Source organism: Plectropomus leopardus, chromosome 2 (assembly GCF_008729295.1).
Source record: "Plectropomus leopardus isolate mb chromosome 2, YSFRI_Pleo_2.0, whole genome shotgun sequence".
Taxonomy (NCBI): domain Eukaryota; kingdom Metazoa; phylum Chordata; class Actinopteri; order Perciformes; family Serranidae; genus Plectropomus; species Plectropomus leopardus.
Genome location: NC_056464.1, coordinates 27,863,396 through 27,884,070, shown reverse-complemented (window position 1 = coordinate 27,884,070; position 20,675 = coordinate 27,863,396). Strand labels below are relative to the sequence as shown.

The following is a 20,675-nucleotide window of genomic DNA, read 5'->3' as shown; positions in this document are numbered from 1 at the left end:
GAGCAACACATTCTTGGCAAAAAAGAAAAAATCCTGCAGACGTGTAGCTATACAAGGCTGTTTTCAAATGTTGATTTAGTTTTTCCACTAAATTCGACACCATGACGGCTGAGTGAGTTGAAGTCGGTGATACGATATGACTCCTAGGAAGGAAACCATGAGGATATTTTTGAAGTGGTCCGATTTCGCAACTATTTCATACTTCCTTGTTGCGGGCGCGGCCTGACAGGACAGCTCCCACTTGAGAATATTAGAGTCAAGTACGTCAGAATGACGATGGCATTTCCAGCCCTCAGCTTTCAAAATAAATCGTCAATCTTCTCCAAAACTTAAGTCTTGCAAAAATTTTGAATAACAACAACAACAACAACAACAACAACAACAACAATAATAATAATAATAATAATAATAATAACAAGTTAAACTATGCAATGACAGTTTGAGGACAATCTGAATAACAATAATAATAATAATAAAATAATAATAATAATAATAATATATTTGCCTATATTCTTAATTCACTCCACACTCCAATTTATTCACACTTAAGCCTAACCTAAGCTAACAACTTTGCTCAAATTCAAGGATGTTTAAATTTATTAGTAATGTTCTAACGTAACTGAAGTTAAATGTAATTCTCTGAAGTTATTTTCATGATCTGCTAGTTTAAATGTTAAAACATTAATATTGCAATACTAGGCTACTACAAATAATTGTTAAATAGACTTGTAGTTTCATTATAGAGGCCTGTAATATAAACAAATCATGTTTTTAAACCTTACCCATGATTTTTACTTTGTTTTAGGCCTATTTCTAATTTTAAATAGGCCAATTCTCTATCAGTTTCCTGTATCAATCCTGTTTCACATGCTGAATTTTGCTTTTGGGGATCAAAAAAGTTTGATATTATTATTATTATTATTATTAATAATATTTTTATTACAACCTGGGCCTATTATTGGATGAAATCTATAATAACTTATAAATGAAATAACCAATTTCATAAAGCCTCTAATTCTTGCTGACAGGAATTAAAGTGAATCATGAATCATCACACTCCCACCGTGAGGGCTTTAGCCTGGCGTGCTTTTATTTTGAAGGCGAGTGTCAGATGCCGTATTCTCTGCGGTAGCTCGTCTCAACACAGCGCTGATGTTGTTCAGTATCAGTGTAAACTTTGTGCCAGTGAGAATCCTGTGCTGACAGGTGAGTGCGGGTTCGTGAGTGGAGCTTCACTTGCACATGAAAATATTCTATTTAAGTATACATAGTTTGAAACTTTTGGACAAATCACAGCGACATCCTCCTTTTTCGAAATGAGGTAAGATGATTTTTTTTTTTAACATCTGTTTTTATGGAGGGTGTCTCGGGGAGCTTTTGATTTACGTCAATGAATGACTTTTCTCATAATTCACAGTTTATCACCTACCTGCACAGAAGATGTAATCTTAGCAGTCAGTAGCAACACAAATAAACCTTATAGTCACTTTGTTATGCTTTGTTAAACCTTATAGCCACTCTGTTTTGAGAGTTGAAATAGGTGTAAGTTGCATGGCAGTGTATTAAAATTTAGATACAGGGTAACTGCTGAATCTTTTGCATGTATGAATATTTATTCATTTATTTACTTTGTACTTACTTGTATTTACTTAACTCAGCCATTACTCTGTTTATTCTGTGTATGGATCTAAAGGCCTGAACATCTCTATAGTTGCTTCACATGTTGCAGCAAGTCATGTCTTGCCCACCGTAAATTTTATCTTGACTCTACCAGCTCGTAATCTTCCCAGTGGCTTTATAGCTCTGTAAGTTTCACACCTATGCCATATCTGTGTATATCAAATCTAACACCTACTTTAAAAAAACAGCAACAAAAACACTATCTTAATCACAGGGCTCAAAGAAAAAAACATCAGCTGATACTTTTTCCTCTTTCCTCAGTTCCCCATGCTTCATTTCTTAGTTTAAACAAGCTAAAATGTTTACAGTATCCACCTCCTCTTCCAGCGCAGTGAATCTGTTAAATAGAAGAATCATATGTCTGTTAAATCTCAACATTCCTTCTGTGTTTTCCTGCACAGAGCTCCTGCTGCTTCTCCAGAATGATCTCTTTGGGGAAAATATTTTATAGGTAGCACTCGAACATTGGGGACTGGGGCGTGGAGATGGTCACTTGGGTTGCCTTGCTGACAGTATGCATGTGGATACAAACACAGACAGCCTCAGGACAGCACACATGTGCTTCTACTACGCGCAGGCTGGTGGATTTCACTGTGAAATACTCCCTCCCCCATTTCCAAACACACAAACCTATACAGAACATAGCGGTGAACAGGGATCCGCAACAGCGAGAGGTGTATGTTGCATGCCAGAACTTTATACAGGCAGTCAACGATGCCATGGAAAAAATATGGGAGGTGAAAACTGGACCTGTTGGCACTACGGACTGTAAAACCTGTGGGGTTTGTGATGTAGAAATAGATCCTGAGGATCCAGTGAATACAGATAATGAGGTTCTGCTGTTGGATCCGGCTGGATTTCCGTATCCCTACTTGTACATTTGTGGGAGTACTCAGCATGGGATCTGTCACTTCATTGACATCAGCTTCCCCCAGGCTGGGCCTCAGTGTTTATACAAAAAGGAGCAAAACTCACCAACCAACTGCCCAGACTGTCTGGCCAGTCCCCTTGGCACAAAAGTCACCATAGTTGAAGAAGGCGCCACATCGTTCTTCTTCGTAGCGGCCTCTGTCAACGACAAAGTGGCACAGAGGTATCCGAGGAGATCCATATCTGTGCTTAGGCCGCTTTCAACTGAAGATGGCTTTCATATGGTCATGAATGGGCTGACAGTGCTCCCCAGTCTACGGGACTCATACAAGGTTGATTACATCTACAGCTTCTCCACCAAGGATTATGTCTACTTCCTGTCTCTGCAGAGAGAAAATCCATTCAAAAGCAATTCAGCTTTTCAGACTCGTCTGGGGCGACTGCCGATATTGATTCCAGAGGTGTGGATGTACAGAGAGGTGGTCCTGGAGTGTCGTTATGAACCGAAACGCAGGAGGAAACGGAGCCAGGGTTTCAGGGACCTTGTCTATAACGGGCTACAGGCGGCACACTTCGGGCGAGCTGGGAAAGACCTGGCAGTTGAGCTGAGAGTGAGAGAGACAGAGGACATTCTGTATGGGGTGTTTGCAGAGGTAAATGAGCGAGGTGTACCTCAGAAAAACTCTGCCCTGTGTGCCTTCCCTTTGACCCACCTTAACAGTGAGATCGATAAAGGCGTGGATGACTGCTGCAAGTCAGGCACAGAGCAGCTGTCCAGAGGTCTCTGTCACTTCCAGCCGTGCGAAAGCTGCCCACATGAAGTGAGTAACTCTTTCTTTTTTTAAGCCAGACTGTTGTCAGAGCAAAGGGACCGTACAAAGGTCTCTCTACGCCCAGACAGGAAGTGACCTATCCAGACAAACACTGTGTAATTAAGTCACCTGTGACGGGAACAGTGTAGTTTATCATTAAGCCTGAAGTTTCATACAGTCTTGAGCAATAAGGGGTAGTGTAAAGTAAACCTTGACTATAGTGGTACAGTATATGCCTGTTAACTGATCAGGGTGTGAGATAGAGCACGGCCAGATGAGAGAACTGGGAGGGGCGGATGAGTCAGTAATGTGACCTGCACGTTGCCACATGGTTTTTCTGTTCGGTTAGGTTTCAGTCTCTCCCGTGAGAGAGTGGCAAGTAGTAACAGTACAGACCTTTGAAATGAAAATGGCTTCAGGAAGATAAAAGGCTCAGTGATTACACCATGTTGAATCCTTGTAGTTGCAGCAATTTTTCCTGCCCAAATCCTTCAGTTGAAGCTGCCAGAGGTGAAAAGTATCGAACTATAAAGACAACGTGGAGGGTAAAAGGAATACTTCACCCCCAAAGATTGTAGCATCTATGCCTCCGCAGTGAAGGACTAATATCAAGAAACACAAATATTTTTTAATGAGTTGAAGTCTTAGGGGGCTGCATTTAACAACAGCAAAACTATGTCAAATCATCCATTTAACTCTCACACAACTCCTGTATTATAATACAGGTCTCGTTTATCTAGTCTTATGATTAGTACTTTCGAAATGCATGCATTATCACTAGGACTGTCAACATTAATTTGTCACTCATGATGCAATCGTTAATTGCCAACATTCCTGCCTTTAAGAGGCTGTGCTGGGCTGAGTTTTAAAGCGTAGAGTGAAGATACTGGTATCATATGAAACTAGAAGACCTGAGGAATCCAGTGGTACCAACCGTGTCATGTCTAGCCTTTCCGAAAGATGGCCGAATAATGCTCCAATTAAGGCTAAATTTTGGTGATGGAAAAACAGCATGGTGATTTCACAGGGGTCCCTTGACCTCTGACTTCAAGATATTTGAATAAAAATGGGTTCTCTGTGTACCCATGAGTCTCCCCTTTACAGACATGCCCACTTTATGCTTGTCTCATGAAGGCCTTTGCTGTCATTTGAGTCAAAATCAAGACAGTCGGGTAAGAATTGCTATATCTTCCTCCCCATCATCATTATTCACATGAATATTACTGACTTGTTTAAAGAAGGCTACCTGAGTATGTCGCTGGAAATGACAGTGGAATTATACTGCATGAGTTGTGTAAGTTTGTAAACAGATGTTTTGATATAGTTTTTGCTGTTGTTAAACATGGACCCCAATGACTTCAATTCAACAAGAGTTTGCTGTGTTTGTATTCTTTGTACACCACAGAGGCACGCAAGATAAACAAAGTTTAGTGTGGAAAAATGATTGACACAGTGTGAGCTCATATATATTTTTAAATGTGCGGGTACTTTAGAAAACACGAACATTGTGTGCAAAAGCCTCAACACATGTTGAGTAATTGACAGACAAATAGTCATTTTGTGGGTGAAGTATTCCTTTAAACCTATACCCAAAATAACATGCAGAGTTCGCCCTCAATACGCCTTCACTGAATAGAGAATTTGGCTGCAGTGCTCAACAAAATAATAAAGGTGTGGTCTCTTCCCTTTTGTGGAGTTCAAACTGTGTCCTTTGAGCTCTTACAGTCATGTGTACACCTACAGGAATGTGTGCCAACAAATACAAGTTATAAATCCTACTGATAAAAAGGTGGAATTTCAGGGGGAGGGCCAGTGTTGGACTGTGCCTGGCTTTTACGCATTATTTGACTCAGAAATGGGTAGAATATTGAGTAAGTGGGGGTTAGGGAGGAAAGAATCACTCTTTTACTCAATCAATAAATGATAATTGAAGCAGTCTTAAAACCATTAGCGTCAAGTGTTGCCTTAGTTGTTATTTCTAGAATTAAGTGTATACAATTCTATAACTTGTATGTGTTTGAGCTTCAAATGATGAAATGCAAAGTGACTGAAAAGATCAAATGACGTGAATATATGGTATTCAAATAGTGGGAAGCAAACAGAGGCATGCTGGGGCAGGTCAGCTAAATTGCTTTGCAGTGGAATGTTTACCATTAGTTTAACATATCCTCTATTTTTCTTTTAAATGATCACTTTTTACTTACTACAGAGTTTATCGTGGTCTGTCAACCATCCACACACATCTGTCAGTGACTGTTTTATGTGCATGTGGAAAGTTGGCTGACATAAACAGTCACAGAGTCAACATATGTAGCCTGAGTCGCTGCTGTTTTATGACCTTGTTCCTCTCACAGCATGTTGCTCTGACTGCAGGCGAAGCTCAAGCACTTCCTTCCTATAAGGGTGAATTAAGAGCGTCTCTCTGTTTATCTCTCTTCCTCTAATGCACAAGAATATGCAGGATACATGTGCTTAGAGGGAGACTGATGCCGACAGACGCAGGTACTTTAGATTTTTGAATACATGTGATTTCCTAATGGTGATTAAAAACTTACAACCTTGTCCTGCTTGTACAGAGCTCTGGAGGTAATGACACATGCACTACTAAACCCACCCTGGTGTCAAAGCCATACTACAGATTAGACCTCTTCAACAGGCAGATGAGAGACATACTTTTCACCTCTGTCCTGGTCACCACTATTGGGAATCACACCCTGGGACACTTTGGAACCTCAGACGGCCGGATACTGCAGGTAGCATCATGCCTAAGGATAAAAAAGTAGAGTCATTGTGTGATGTGTCAGTGCTTGCTTTTGCAGTTCAAATATATTATAACGAATATGTTCATTACTAAAAAAAAAGAAAAAAGACATTATTTAAAATGTCTAAACTAAACTTTTGTATTAAAGAAATTAAAGTTCCAGCGCACACCAGGATGTTCAGGTTGACACTTATTTATTAATAGTAGTAATAGAGTGCACTATGCTTTTCGCATATTGCTACATCAGATTCACTCTGTGTTTAACCACCATCAGCTGTTCCATTTAAACCATCACGTGCGCATTAGCAAAGCATGAGAGAGGTGTTCTTCAAAAGTCATATCAATTGTAATGTTGCTCTAGAGAGTTGATATAAAAATAAAGAACTAGTACAATACAAAAAAACCTTATAGAATCAATACAATTCAAAATGCAGTACAATTCAAAATACATACTGGTAGGGAGAGGTGTATGCTATTTTTAAAATAGCTATAAAATATACCTGTCTCAATAAGGTAGGAGAGGAAAAGGGTAGTGCCGTTGTTTTAAACATTTGCATATTTTTCTTTAGGGATGCACGATAATATTGGCGCACCATCGGTATCGACAGATAACTGCTTTAAAATGAAATATCGGCATTTGCATGACATGAACTTTTTTGTCGATATGACAGACCAGTAATATGCTTCAATTTCGCGACTTTAATTAGTTGAAATAGGTCAGATTTGCCTTATTTTGGGTATTGTCATGATTGTCTCAGGGAGAGCATCATCCAAACCTGTAAAGTGGGTTGAATTTTACAGTTTTGTTTAAAAAAATGTTTTGAATTATTATTTTTTTACTTTCTTTCTTTCAGTCAGAAGCAGATGTTGATTAAGATTTCTAAAAATGAAAATCCTTGTGACATTACCTCCCTGTTTTGTGTGGTTTAGGTGATTCTTACTTTGTACAGACCGATTGTTTTTGCCAACTTTTCTCTCGGAGAGACCCCCGTGTTGAGGACAGCAGATGTATACTCAAACAAATCACTTCTCTTCGCAGTGGGAAATAAGGTATATTTTGTTCTATATACTGCATGTACTGTTTATCTGTTTAAGGTGGAAAAGGGGAACTGGAGCACACTGACTGATTAGCAGCCTTTAATAGTGGAAACAGTCTGTGTCTTCATCAGAGTCAAAAGAATCAAGACATAAACACATACAGTATCTCATCAACCCAGAATGGCTGCTCATTTGTCATAATGGATCCATTTGGAGGAGCTACCACAATCCCATGCACTATAATTTATTTATTATTTATAAAGCCCATTATCACACCAGTAACAAGAACACAGATGTATCTTTTTTTTTTTAAGATAAAGTACAAAAAATTCAAGTACAGCATCCCTCAAATGAAATCAGTTAGAGGAAACATGACAAATTCAATTTGTCATTTAGGCCAAAAGGCTAAACCATGTCAAGATTATGTAGTCTAGCAGGAAAAATAGGTTTCCATGTAAACACATGACATTTTTGGTAACTTGTGTTTCTTGAGATCCTAATGGTGTCAAGCTCAAGATTTTTCATGTTGCCAAGGTAAACTTATGGCCCACAGGGTTTATTTGGTGGCCATTTTGAATTGATGTCCATGCCAGTGGCCCGATATGCAGATTTTCATAACAAGACAAAAATAAAGACAAATAAAACTACTTTTTCCATCTAATTTTGATGCCGGCAATCAAATGTAAAGTGGAAAGGTCTTTGACAAAATACAAACACTCTGTATTGTTAAAAAAACAGGTAAATAACACATTTTAGGCCCATAGCAATATACTTTTTGCTATTTTGTTTTGCAGTCGTTTCCTACAATAGCAAAAGAAAAATTCATCATTCTCTTATATCAATAGGCAAGGTTAAGATTCTAAAATTTCAAACTTTTATATAAAAAGTCACACTTAAAGCAACATTATGCAACTTCTAGTTGATTGTCTTGACTTCTCTCTGTTTTATCCGGCTTACCCTGCCCTCGTCTTCCTCTCTCCCTGATCAAGTTGTTTAAGGTGCCCTCTGCAGGACCGGGGTGTGCACATTTTATGACATGCACCATGTGTTTGATGGCTCCAAGCTTCATGAACTGCGGCTGGTGCTCGGGAAACTGCTCGAGGCAGCGAGAATGCACCGCGCAGTGGAACAAAAACTCATGCGCGCCTGTCATAACAGAGGTAGATCTGCTGCTAGGTTTAACTGATCAGCCAAGTTTAAACACCCTGAGTCCTGACGTTACACTGATAACACTGATTGTACTGACGACAACACTTTTCTGTGCAGTTTTTCCCTAAAATGGTACCTGCTGGTGCTGAGACAGAAGTCACACTGTGTGGCTGGGATTTTCAGTCTCCTCTGCGACCCGCCATCATCAGCGGCAAAACCCACATCGTCACGGTGGGTCCTGGGACCGTGTGTACAGTCCTGCCTGGAAAGAGCAGTAGTAAAGTGTGAGTGGCACGCATTTTCTCAGCATTTACTGTATGTGGGAATTACTGGGCACTGATAGTCACAAGCCAACATGTTAACTAGGGAGAAGTGATATTTATTCATTTATATTGGGGCTGTCAGAGTTAACACGGGGCTGAGATTAAAAAGCTGTTGGAATATCTTAATCTACACTATTCATAAACACATCATCCCTTGTTTTCTTTTATGCAGGTTAGTGTGTAAGACTCAGGAAGACACACCAAACCAGGACCTCACCATCACGCTGGATGTCCATGAGGGAGAAGTGGAGGGCGGTTACTCTATTGAAGGCACAGCTCAGATGCCTGGCTTCTCTTTTGTGGTAAAAATACATAAAAACTTGAATGCAACTAAATAAAAATACTCATTTTTAAAATGAGTTTTGTCCCAGCAATTAATTTTTGTCTTCTGTGAGGGACATGACACTGAGGCCTATATTTAAACACCATGCATGCATTTAATTTAGGTCCTGATGTACTGTGAAAAGCACATCCTGAGCTTTTACACATTTAACATGTCTTTGTGAGGGCCAGTGGGAAATGATATATATAATGTTACATTGTGGATAACATATTTCATCTCTGTCTAATCAGGAGCCGAGCATCACAGAAATCAGGCCTGACTACGGACCCGTGTTTGGAGGAACGGCTGTTACACTGACAGGCAGATATCTTAATTCAGGGATACAGAGAGAAATCTTCTTTGCTGACAAAAAGTGCAACATTGAAAGGTGAGCAAAACAGTAGAGTATTTATTTTGCCAATGCATGACTGTGGTCTACACCAATGGTTTTTCAACTGGTCCAGCCACTGGGACCAGATTTCTCCTTAGTGATTAGGTCAAGGTCCACACATAAGAGAAAGTACCTGATATTCAATTTTATTTAACAAATGTATATATCACATGGGCTTTAAACAAAATGAAATAAAACAAACTGCAAAAATTAGTTAAATTTTTTTTTTTTTCATTTCTAGTATTTGAAGACACTGGGGGCAGACCTTTGTAGGAAAAAAAAAAGTATTTTTCTTTGGTAAGAAAACAGGCATGTGTAAAAAACAAACTAAAAAAATCCTCTTTTAAAATGTGGCTTTTTTTCTTTAAAATGTTGGATAATGTTTGTTTTTTTTTAAATTGCAAAATTTCTGTCTCTACAAAGTTCTGGCTATTTTGAAAGAAAACATGCCTTCCAAAACGCAGGCCCACCTAAATAAAAATCGCCAAAATGAAACAGCCAGAAACTTTAAAAACAAAAATTACTGTTGGATTTTCAAATTTATGATGATCCTTGAACACATCATGTGGGATGAACATGAAGGGAGACTCAAGGAAAAATATCTGTAGCTCTGGGAAGGGTCAAAAAAACAACAACAAAAACAGACAGCCAGTTTTTAAAAAAAATATATACATGAACACGAGACACTTGCGACCCACTTTTTACCGCGACCCACTAGTTGGGAACCACTGATCTACAACATACTAATTTCACTGTGTTTAGATACCGCTTTTAAATGAAGGTTTGTAAGTATTGTACACATTTGGGCACTGTGATCTCTTTTCTTTTCAGTGCTCCTGAAGAAGGTGGGGCGTCTTCAATTGTCTGCCAAACACCAGCTGCAACAGGTGTTGGGAAGGTACCGGTGAAAATCTTAATCGACAACTATCAAGTGACAACCTCTAAGATGTTCACCTACAAGGAAGACCCTCTTATAACCTCTATACATCCTCACTGCAGTTTCCAAAGGTAGGACACTGATCCCACTCTGGGCTGGTCTTATTAACAGCCTCCAAATTAAGTAATATGACCCCATTATCTTCCATTGCGTCATCATAAAATAAACAGTACTTGCACCAATTATCGTGTATGAAAGAAGTGGTTTCACTTCCTCCCACCATACAAAAATGAGGCCAAAATATCAGGAATAAAGGCGCTACTCTCTATCGCTGGTCATATCTTTTGGTGCCAGAGTCTGCACAGTAGTGATCGGGAAGCGGAGCCATGGTATTGAGTTCCTGCCATAGATGCATTATTAGATCTGGATACAGGACCCCAAGACAGTGCCTCTTAAGTCCAAAGAAAAATGTTCACCTAGCACATACGCCAAAAAAAGTTTCTAGCTCCTGGGTCAACTTCCAGGGTATGCAGCCTGCTTGATATGCAGTCATGTTTCTCCTGCTGGCCCCATCCATGAGATCCTGTTCGGCTCATAGACTTTACATTGTTATGATGTCAAATTTTTAAATCGCTTCTCTTTTTTTTTTGCGGTTTGAGGAAAACTTATATAAATATTATCTCCATGATGCAAAAATTCCTTATCATTCCTAGTCACAACTGGCCTTGTTTGCAGTTCAAGTTGTTCTGTCAACAGTTTAACAGACATCTCTTTTACAAGGGTGGTCTGTGGGGAAAATGCTTTTTAGTCTAAGGGGATTTTGTGCTGCAGTTGCATGGCCACTGAGAAAAACTGAAAGCAAGGCCAAGCATCCTTCAAGGGGAGCTGTTTCCCATGCATACACACCCATCCAACCCAATCGTAACCACATCCATTAGTAGCAAGCACAAGGTTAACAAACACTGCTGTCAATCATGTCATCAAACCCCTTTTTTTATAGCAACAAATACCAAGTAAACACCAAACTCTAAAATGACAGAGAACATCTTTATTTAGTTTGGCCCATGTCCCACCCACTAACATGGAGGGGGCAGGGTTCAACAGGGGTAATCGAGATGTTTTGGGTTCACTGTCATGCTACCCATCTTTATATGCAGTCTATGGTTTACACATAACAATGTAATTACTAACTCTCTCACTGTCGTACAGTGGCTCCAAGCTGGTGATAGTTGGTCAGAATCTCGACTCTGCCCACAAAACTGTCCTTCAGTACACTTCCAAAAATCCTAGCCTGCAGTCTCTTGAACGGGTAAGTCAACCCTTTGATTCTATCCTTCTGTAAGTCTTTAAAGACTCATATTATTCAATTAAACCATCATTTCAGGTCAGTTCTCAACACATCATTAAACTTGTGTGTGCAGAGAAATAAAATAAAATACTCCTTTAACATATAAAGTGAATTGCAGTTCAGGGACCTGTTTGTGGATTTCTCATACTCAGTCTGTAGCTGAATATTGCTGTTCGGTTTTGCCAGCTGTTACAGTAGTTGTGCTTGCAAACAATATATAATGTTCTTTATGTCACTGCAGGTGTGCAGCAGCACAACAAATGCCACACATATGGAGTGCTGGGCTCCTGCTTTTCCTGAGGAAATGCCAGAAGAAAAGTCTGACTCAGGAGAGATTTTTATTCACATGGATGGGAAACGTAACCTCTACAAGAGACGTTTGGACTACCACCCTGATGCCAAAATCATCCCCTTTGAGAATGATGACAATGAATTACCTCTAAAACCAGGAGAGACGGAAGTTTCACTGCATGTATGTTTACACACTCAGCATTTTTCCTCACATTTATTTTTGTGACTAACTTTGCTGTGTAAAAATTCAATTCAATTCAATTCTTGCACAGTACAATTATTCATTAAAATATGTCTTTTTTTCTCCATATATTTCACAGCATAACAAACTGAACACAGTGAGCTCATGTATGAAGATCATAATGTCTATTGGGGGTGTGAACTGCCACGCCCAGGTTTTGTTAAATGAGCTAACCTGCAGGATTCCTAAAGGCCTGGTTATTCCCAGCGAGGGGTTGCCTGTTAAGGTGAGAGAGTGTGCTTTTTACTCATCAACATTACCCTGAATCATTTATGGAAACTGATACAAAATGAATTGTATCTAACAATAATCTTTTCCCCTGCTATAGGTGTCTGTGAATGGGGAAATTTATGATGTGGGCACAGTAGTCAACGATGACAACAACAACAGCACTATAATAGCGGGTATTGTTCTAGGCATCATTGCTGCATTGGTAGTAGGTGCCGGCCTTGCATTGATGGTGATGATACATTTGAGGAAGAAAAAGAGAGGTGAGAAAATTCAGATTTGTTTTTATATAGAATACTTGCAATTGTCACATTTGTGAACAGAAGTTCCTAATTTATGCCCTTGCTGCACTTTGTACTACTGTATATTTTCATAGTTTACTGTTCAGTGATTTTCACTAATTATATGTATCCTTTCAGCCAACATAGAGAATCGTTTATCAACAATGCTTTCACGGAACCGCATGGGCAGTGGCCCTGACTTCTCCCCCACAGGGGACTACAGACGAGGTAAGACTTTCAAATGAATTCATGAATCCATATTATTGTGTGATCAGTTCTTCTCTCCATTTCTTCCTTTTCCTTTTCTTCATTCTGTACAGCCCTGCAACAGCCCAAGTACAAGATCTGAAATTTATATTTGTATATATTAAATCTTTCTCGTATTTTTCAGAGGCTGCTTAACAGAAACAAACATTTTAGATTTGTTTGTTAGTGAAGGTTGTCATAATTTTGGGGCTGTCAGCGTTAATGGGTCAATCACGATGCATTTAAGGTCTATATGTAACTTTTTTTTTTTTAAATCACGTTAATAGCAGGCCAACATTACTGTCTTTAAGAGGCCGTAGTGGGCTAAGCTACAGTGATGATACTGGTACCATCTGAAATTAGAAACATGCCATTAAAAAACACAATTAATCGCAATTAACTATTGAAATCCTGCAATTAATCGAGATTTCAAAAAATGTATTGTTCCACACCCCTACTTATTGTAGTTCTTTTTTTCCCTATACCATTTAATGTATACCATATTAAGATTAGCTGCTCCAAAGTTTACAACTCGTGAAAAGAAAAGAAAATCCAAACAGAAGAAAAACTAGAAGAAAAAAATATGGGGACATTACAAACAGGCTGGATACTGCACATATTTATGTACTTTAAATGCATTTACATAGATAAAAATGACTGAAATTAAACAACCAACTCAATAACAAACCAAGTTAAATAAAAAAAAAAAACATGAAAAAGTCTATTTGGTAAGGGTAGTAAAAAAAAAGATGTAACGGCCTTTTAGGTACAACAACCTTATCCTGTGGTTCCCTCGTGGATTTTCTTTTTCAGTGGATCTTTCCAGTCAAACATCAGGTTCAGGAGGAATGGCCTTCCAGGGTTTATTGTACGCTGCCAGCCATGATCATCTGGCCATTCCTTTAATGCCGCAGGAAGATATCTCAATGGTCAGTCTAAGCTCTGATCTTCTCGAAGAGGTCAAAGATGTCCTGATCCCCGCTGAGATGCTTCGAATTGAGGATAGCCAGATAATTGGCAAAGGTAAGCCTCTTGCCTTTTTTTCTTCTACTTGAATATTTTAGCACAAAATATCCATAATAAACACTTTATCTTTTCACACAGGCCACTTTGGGACAGTTTATCATGGATACCTGATAGACAGCAACAAGCAGGAGACCCACTGTGCTGTCAAATCTCTGAACCGTATGTGTTTTTATCGCTTAAATCAGTATTATACGAGTGCTTGACTGTTGAATTAGTCTGTGTAATGGTATATGTTGCATTAACAGGAATTACTGACTTGGGGGAGGTGGACCAGTTCCTCAGAGAGGGCATCATCATGAAAGGTTTCCACCACCCCAACATACTGTCTCTGCTGGGCATCATGCTGCCTAAAGAGGGGCTCCCTCTGGTGGTTTTACCATACATGAAGCACGGGGATGTGCGTCACTTCATACGCTCTGAGAAAAGGGTAAATTACGCAACAAAACTTTCTGGACCAGTACGGCTGTATATATTTTGTATGTGTAGTATGGATGTAAGGGTGTGTCAGCTCTGTGTGATGCTTCTTTGTCCTCCACAGAACCCAACAGTGAAAGACCTGATAGGCTTCGGGCTTCAGGTTGCCAAGGGGATGCAGTATTTAGCCCAGAAAAAATTTGTCCACCGAGACCTGGCTGCACGTAACTGCATGTGAGTGTGAATCATATACTGATCGCTGGCCCGTGACATATCAGCGGAAAAGCTTTGTCACGCCTCAGGAGGCCATTTCACTGTTTGTCGTAAAAGTTGATGCAACATCGAAGTGATTTTTTATAAAAGCAAATGTAATGAAAACAATCTTTTGTGATATTTGCTGAAACTGTCACTAAATTCCCGCAGGAGTATATAAAAAAGATAATCTATGGGTGGTGCTTAGTTTTCACTCAGCTGTTGTCAACATGGCAGCCGGGCCACAAACGTTATCATTTGACATCTAAACAGTACATTAAAATATGTATCTGAAAACAGTTGAGAAATAGGCAATACCGTAACAGAATCTTTATTTTATCTTTGATCAGGGATACTTAGTTTGACTATAGTTCATTTGCAGTGACTGACATGAGTGACAGCTGTGTTAGAGACTCTGTTTCTGATTTGCTGCTTTCGTTCTCATGTGATTAATTCTTGCAAATGCCATTAAAAGCACTAATAGTAGCAGAGGACCATAGCTTATTTTTTTTACAGACTATCTGCCTGCTCTGTTGATGTAGTGGAAGTTTCAGCAAGTATGACAAAAAGTTATTTTTATAAAAGTCACCAACCACAGCTTTCAAGTTATCTACTGTAGCTTTAAGTCATCTTTAATATATCTTTATGGATTTAGTGTAAGCAACAAACACTACAATTTTGGCTGGTTATGTTCCATGGTCAACTACAATACTTACAGCATAGAGACATTTATTAATCCTTAAAGCTTATGTCAAAATGTTATTAAAATCCAAAAACAAGGATTTAATTATAAATTGTATTTTTTAAAACATATCAAAGCCAATCAAATTACTGTGCCCGTCTGAAGGCTTCTTTAAATGATAAATACGAGACACTGGTTGTATAGTATTTCTGTTTTTTTAGTCTGTTTATTTGCTCATACATATTAAGGAAAAGTGCAGCACACAAAAAAATTAAATCATTGATACAGCTCTCTCTTTTTCCACAATTTCTGCATGCTGCCTGTGCATGGCAAATCTCTAATGAGGACACCACTGCTCATCAACACTGATTATTCACACTGGTGTAAATTCAAATTCACCTGACTCCAGAGATATATAATTTGAACAGGAACTGGCTGTGAGATTATGTTTTTGTAAAGATGCCATCTCTTTTCAGGCTGGATGAAACCTTCACAGTAAAGGTGGCTGACTTCGGCATGGCAAGGGATATCTACGACAAGGAATACTACAGTATTCAAGATCACAAACGGGTAAAGCTGCCAGTGAAGTGGATGGCCATCGAAAGCCTGCAAACACAAAAGTTTACTACCAAGTCTGACGTGGTGAGTGCGCTTTATCCAGTTCACTTGAAGGTACTTGTTACAACTATCATGCATCATCTTCAATACATTGCTTCTCTGTTTATCAGTGGTCATATGGTATCTTAATGTGGGAGCTGCTGACCAGAGGTGCTAGCCCTTATCCAGATGTGGACCCCTATGATATCACACACTACTTATTGAAGGGACGCCGGCTTCCTCAGCCACAGTTTTGCCCTGATGCTCTGTAAGAATCACACCTTCACTCTCTAAATATCATGTCCCGAGGTTTCATTTACTATGATGAAAAAACACAATTTTTGCTGTATCTATTCATTTGAGTTTCTTAAAGAGGTTCAATTCTCTAAGGTTTATTTTTGTTGAGCTCACCATGGCTTTCAATAGTTCACTCACTTGCTTACATATTTACTCATGTACTTACTCATTCACTCATTTACACATTTATTCATTCCACAGTTATTCTATCATGCTGACATGTTGGGACCCAGAGCCTGAGTGCAGACCTGGCTTCAATCGCCTGGTTACAGAAGTACAACGCATCTTGTCCTGTCTGGAAGGAGAGCACTACATCAGTCTGAAGGTTAACTATGTCAACTTGGACCAGCCGAGGCCTTATCCGTCCCTGACTGCATCTACAGATGAGGCTGAGGCCTCAGACCTGGACACAGACAGTTATGCTACCAGCTGAGGGTGCAAAGTCCCAAAACCTTCTGATAGTAATGCAGGAGTAAAGTTGGACAGCATACAAGAAAAGGCCTGGACACATTCATGCATGACATAAACTGTTGATCGTGTCTGGAGACCTGAGCACGTGGAAGGTGTGGCTACTGATTTCAAAGACACTGTAGCTACTATAAACTCTTGATAGAGCTGATACTGAATCATGCTGGAAGTTTTACATACACATTTTATCAGTAGCAAAACATAGACGGCATTTATGGGCAGGCCCAAAGTGTCATGGGCCTCCCGGGCTTTCACCTACAACATGTCACTCAAATAAACACTGCTGACCAGGAGACTCATAATGACCACTAAGAAATATAAAACAACTAAAACGAGATGACAAAGAGATGCAAAACAGATGTCAAAAGGCATAAATAGACTCACAAGGATTGAAAAGGGGCAAAACAACCACAGGGGGACACATTCAAAATGATCACCAATACCAAGAGACTCACAAAGCGACTACAAACTCTAAATGACTACAACCAGGCACAAAATGACCGAAAACAGAGACAATATGAAAAAAAGAGGTGCAAAGAAACTTCGAAGATTCAAAATGATCACAAATAAGCCTAAAGTGATTACAAACAGATGCAAAACAGCTGCAAAGACACAGAGAGACTCACAACAACTACAAAAAACACTGACACAAAATGATTACAAAAAGATGCAAAGCAACCTCAAAGAGATTCAATATTCAACAAAGGTACAAAATGTGACTACCAAGAGACTGAGAAAGTACCCGCAGACTCAAAATGATGACAAAGAGACCCAAAAATGACCACAAACAGACTCAAAATTACTACAAAAGGCACAAAGCCATAACGAAGATTCAAAAGCATCAGTTAAGCATAAAATGACAGAGACAAAGATATAAAAAAACAGCTGCAAAGAGACACAGAGACTCACAACCACTAAGAAAAACAGGCCATAAAGACACAAAATGATTAAAATGAAGGAAGCAAAGTCACCTCAAAGAGATTCAAAATTACTACAAAGGGACATAAAGTGACTACCAAGAGACTCACAAAGCAGCTACAAACAGAAACAAAATGACTACAAAGATGCTCACAGACTACAAGAGACTCAAAAGGACTACAGAAACAAAAACAACCACAGACACAAAAAAATCTACAAAGAGACATAAACCACAGCAAGATGTGTAACAAATACAAAGAGATGCACACTGCTATTAAATGCTGTGTCTAGCTCCTATTGAGGAGAGGTGGTGGGGCCTTCTGCACGGCTGTGCCCAGGGGCCCATTGCCTCATAAATAATCCACCCCCAGCAGCCATGTAGATGGAAGTAAATGTTTTCATTATTTTGTTTCAAACATCTGAAACACAAATGTGACAAAATGAATGTAAAATACGCTTTTGTTCTCAGACTTATTGAAAAGGATGCTGGGCTGTTAAAAATATGTTTCCAAGCCATTGTATTACACTGTTAGAAGAGGGGTCTATTAAAGCTGACGTGTTCAAGGGTCAACATTTTTAGGTTTTTGGACACATTTTGCCAACAGTACGGGGAAATAATAAAGATTATATCCCTTCATGTAGAATGCAGACGAGACAAAGTAAACACATGAAATCTGAGCCACTGATGCCAAAAGCTCTGCACCTACTGAATAATACAGCGGCTGTCTGTGCTGTTCTGATGTCAACTGAGGCTTTGAAAAACATGGAGTACCTGTCATTATCGCTAGAGGGCAACCGATGCCTCCATCTGAAGCACACTCAGTAGCTGCTGCAGTGATGTCTGCTGCACTATAGCAGACAGCTCAACACAAAGATGTTACACAAACAGTACGACTGTATTCATCTCAACCTCTGAACTAAATCAGTTTTTCAACTCAATCAACATATCACTGCATACTTTCGATATTGAACATTTCCTTGTTTCCTGCATGTAATTAAAATGATCTTCACATCAAATTAGACAATTTTACAATCTATGCTCTGATTGAATCTGCACTGATTGTTCAATTTTAAAACTGACAACGCAGTACGACCAGCAAGCTTTCTACCAGGGTATACTTGACTTTTGTGATTGCTGCATTTCCTCTCCTTCCTACCAAGAATGAACTAACGTTTCTGTGCTCTAAGTTGCACTGTAAAGAGTGTTTTTGTACAGATGAATTGTGGTTTGCGCATACATGTCCGTAAAGTGTATCAACCAATTCAGTGTCTCACTAGACTTGTTTTTTCCAGCCTTATCCTGAGTAAGAAAAATCTCGATCGGCAAACAAGGCAGTTCAACCTGAAAGAAACTAACCTAAAATGTTAGTTGTAACCAGTTTTTTTTTCTGGTGTAGTTGAAAAAAAATGCATGTCACTACAGCAAGAGCAGACAGACAGAAGTTCTTCATGAAAGCGATTCATCAAAGCCAGTGACACAGGTCTGAGGCAGCGCGGCTCTTGTTCTCTGCCAGGTGGATGGGAGGGAAAAACACACACCGTTAGAGGTCTGAATTATGTCTGCTCAACCAGACTGAAAACTGCATGCTTCTGCCTAATCTGTGTATCTAGCATTTGTTATACACTCTATGAATAATTTATGGACCTAAAAAAAGATTTTTTTTTATCCCTTGCCTTAAGGTACTGACAAGGTGGTGGCAATAATGACAAGCTCTGGCTGTGTTCAGGTGGAGGTTCTAGATTTGAACATGAGGTGATGTTTGCAGCTAGAGACCAAATACAAACAAACAAAACACTAAAATGATAGATATTTCTCTCTGTGAACCATCGCATTTGAGATTTGCTTTCATTTAAGTTTTGCAAACAGGATGGAGTGTGGTTAAATGGTAATTGGTAAGTTACAGTATTCAACACCATCAGGGTTCTAAAGAAATAAAAAAGGTGATCACTATTGCCTTAACTCAGATCGTCTAGCATATGTCGACTGCGGGTGTTGAAGAAGAGCTCAGGAGAAGGAAAGAAAGCATCAGTCAATACATACGTAAACAGTTCAAGCTGCATATGTACCTACAGTTGAAAAAGGACACATTTTGTGCCCAGTAGGCAACCGAAACAGCTGAGGCTCCACTGTTCAGTCTTAAAAGACTCGTTGATGCCATGAAATAAAGTCTTCAAAGGCAGTCTGACAAGATTTCTGTACAGATTTGTACCTCTAACTCCTCTTAGTGATCTCTTAATTAACTTGGCAGCGCAGCTTCTGGGAAAGTATGAAGCCGTTGGCATTTAAAATTAAATTTGGCATGAAACAAGGACACTGACATTGAAATCAAAACTTTAAATGTTAAAGAAAGATTGGCATCACAAAATAGAACAGTGACATCAAAACTATTTTTTTCTCAATTTAGACCATGAATCTGTTTTTCATTTTTTTTTCTATATTACAGAGAGTTTTTTTAGTGCCAGTGTTTTTCTGTTTCTGTTTAGGATTCTGTTTCAACTCAGAGAACAAATGTTGAATTGGGCAAATACCCAGTTTAACCCTGTAAATAGACATACTGGTGTACTGTAATGTAATAGGGTTTAGGCTGTTAAAAGGGGAAAGTAAGTGCTTTCAGTCAACTGTGGATAAATACGTGCACTGTTGGTTCCTGGCCTCTCTAGGCTCTGCTTAGAGCAGTAGTCGACAACTTATTTAGCATGTCACACACTGTCATATACTTGGGGAGAATTATGAGGGACACTCTAAAGTTTCTGGCTGTATTAAATTGTGTCATTTAGCTGATTTTTATTTTTGGTAGGCCTGCAGTTTGTGAAAAAAAACCCACCAAAATCATAATTTTAAAAAATTAAATTAAAAAGCAAGATTAAAAAATGCATAAATGCATACATGGGAACTATTGGTTTCAATGTATACCTTGCATTAATAATGTAGTTGCACTTTATACATTAAATCTGGGTTATATTGTCTTAAACCACAGACTGGCAGGCGAGGTATTCATGTTCTTCTTTTAGTGCACGTAATATGCTAAATCAGATAAACCAAAAAATTCCAGCTTCCCGTTTGAGAAATTGTGTTTTAATGTTGACATGAACGTTATTTTAAGGCAAAAAGACAGAAACACTTGCATAAAGTAACGTTAGTATGACATGAATGTGGCATTAA

General features: G+C 39.0%; 1 protein-coding gene across 2 annotated transcripts; it reads left to right on the top strand.

Moving 5' to 3' along the window:
• The first annotated feature begins 1,160 nt into the window (after positions 1–1,160).
• Positions 1,161–18,774, top strand: LOC121958329 (macrophage-stimulating protein receptor-like). Of its 2 annotated transcripts, XM_042507244.1 has the most exons (21): positions 1,161–1,321; positions 2,082–3,371; positions 5,939–6,115; positions 7,054–7,173; positions 8,151–8,321; positions 8,428–8,594; positions 8,806–8,935; positions 9,207–9,343; positions 10,178–10,354; positions 11,433–11,532; positions 11,813–12,043; positions 12,183–12,329; positions 12,432–12,594; positions 12,751–12,840; positions 13,672–13,881; positions 13,963–14,043; positions 14,130–14,311; positions 14,423–14,532; positions 15,709–15,874; positions 15,961–16,097; positions 16,328–18,774. In XM_042507244.1, exons 2-21 carry the CDS (start codon positions 2,166–2,168, stop codon positions 16,557–16,559), a joined length of 4,134 nt encoding a protein of 1,377 aa, XP_042363178.1. In that variant the 5' UTR covers positions 1,161–1,321; positions 2,082–2,165; the 3' UTR covers positions 16,560–18,774. The 2 variants fall into 2 exon arrangements, with proteins under 2 accessions (XP_042363178.1, XP_042363182.1); XM_042507248.1 differs by lacking the exon at positions 8,151–8,321.
• The last annotated feature ends 1,901 nt before the right edge of the window (positions 18,775–20,675 follow it).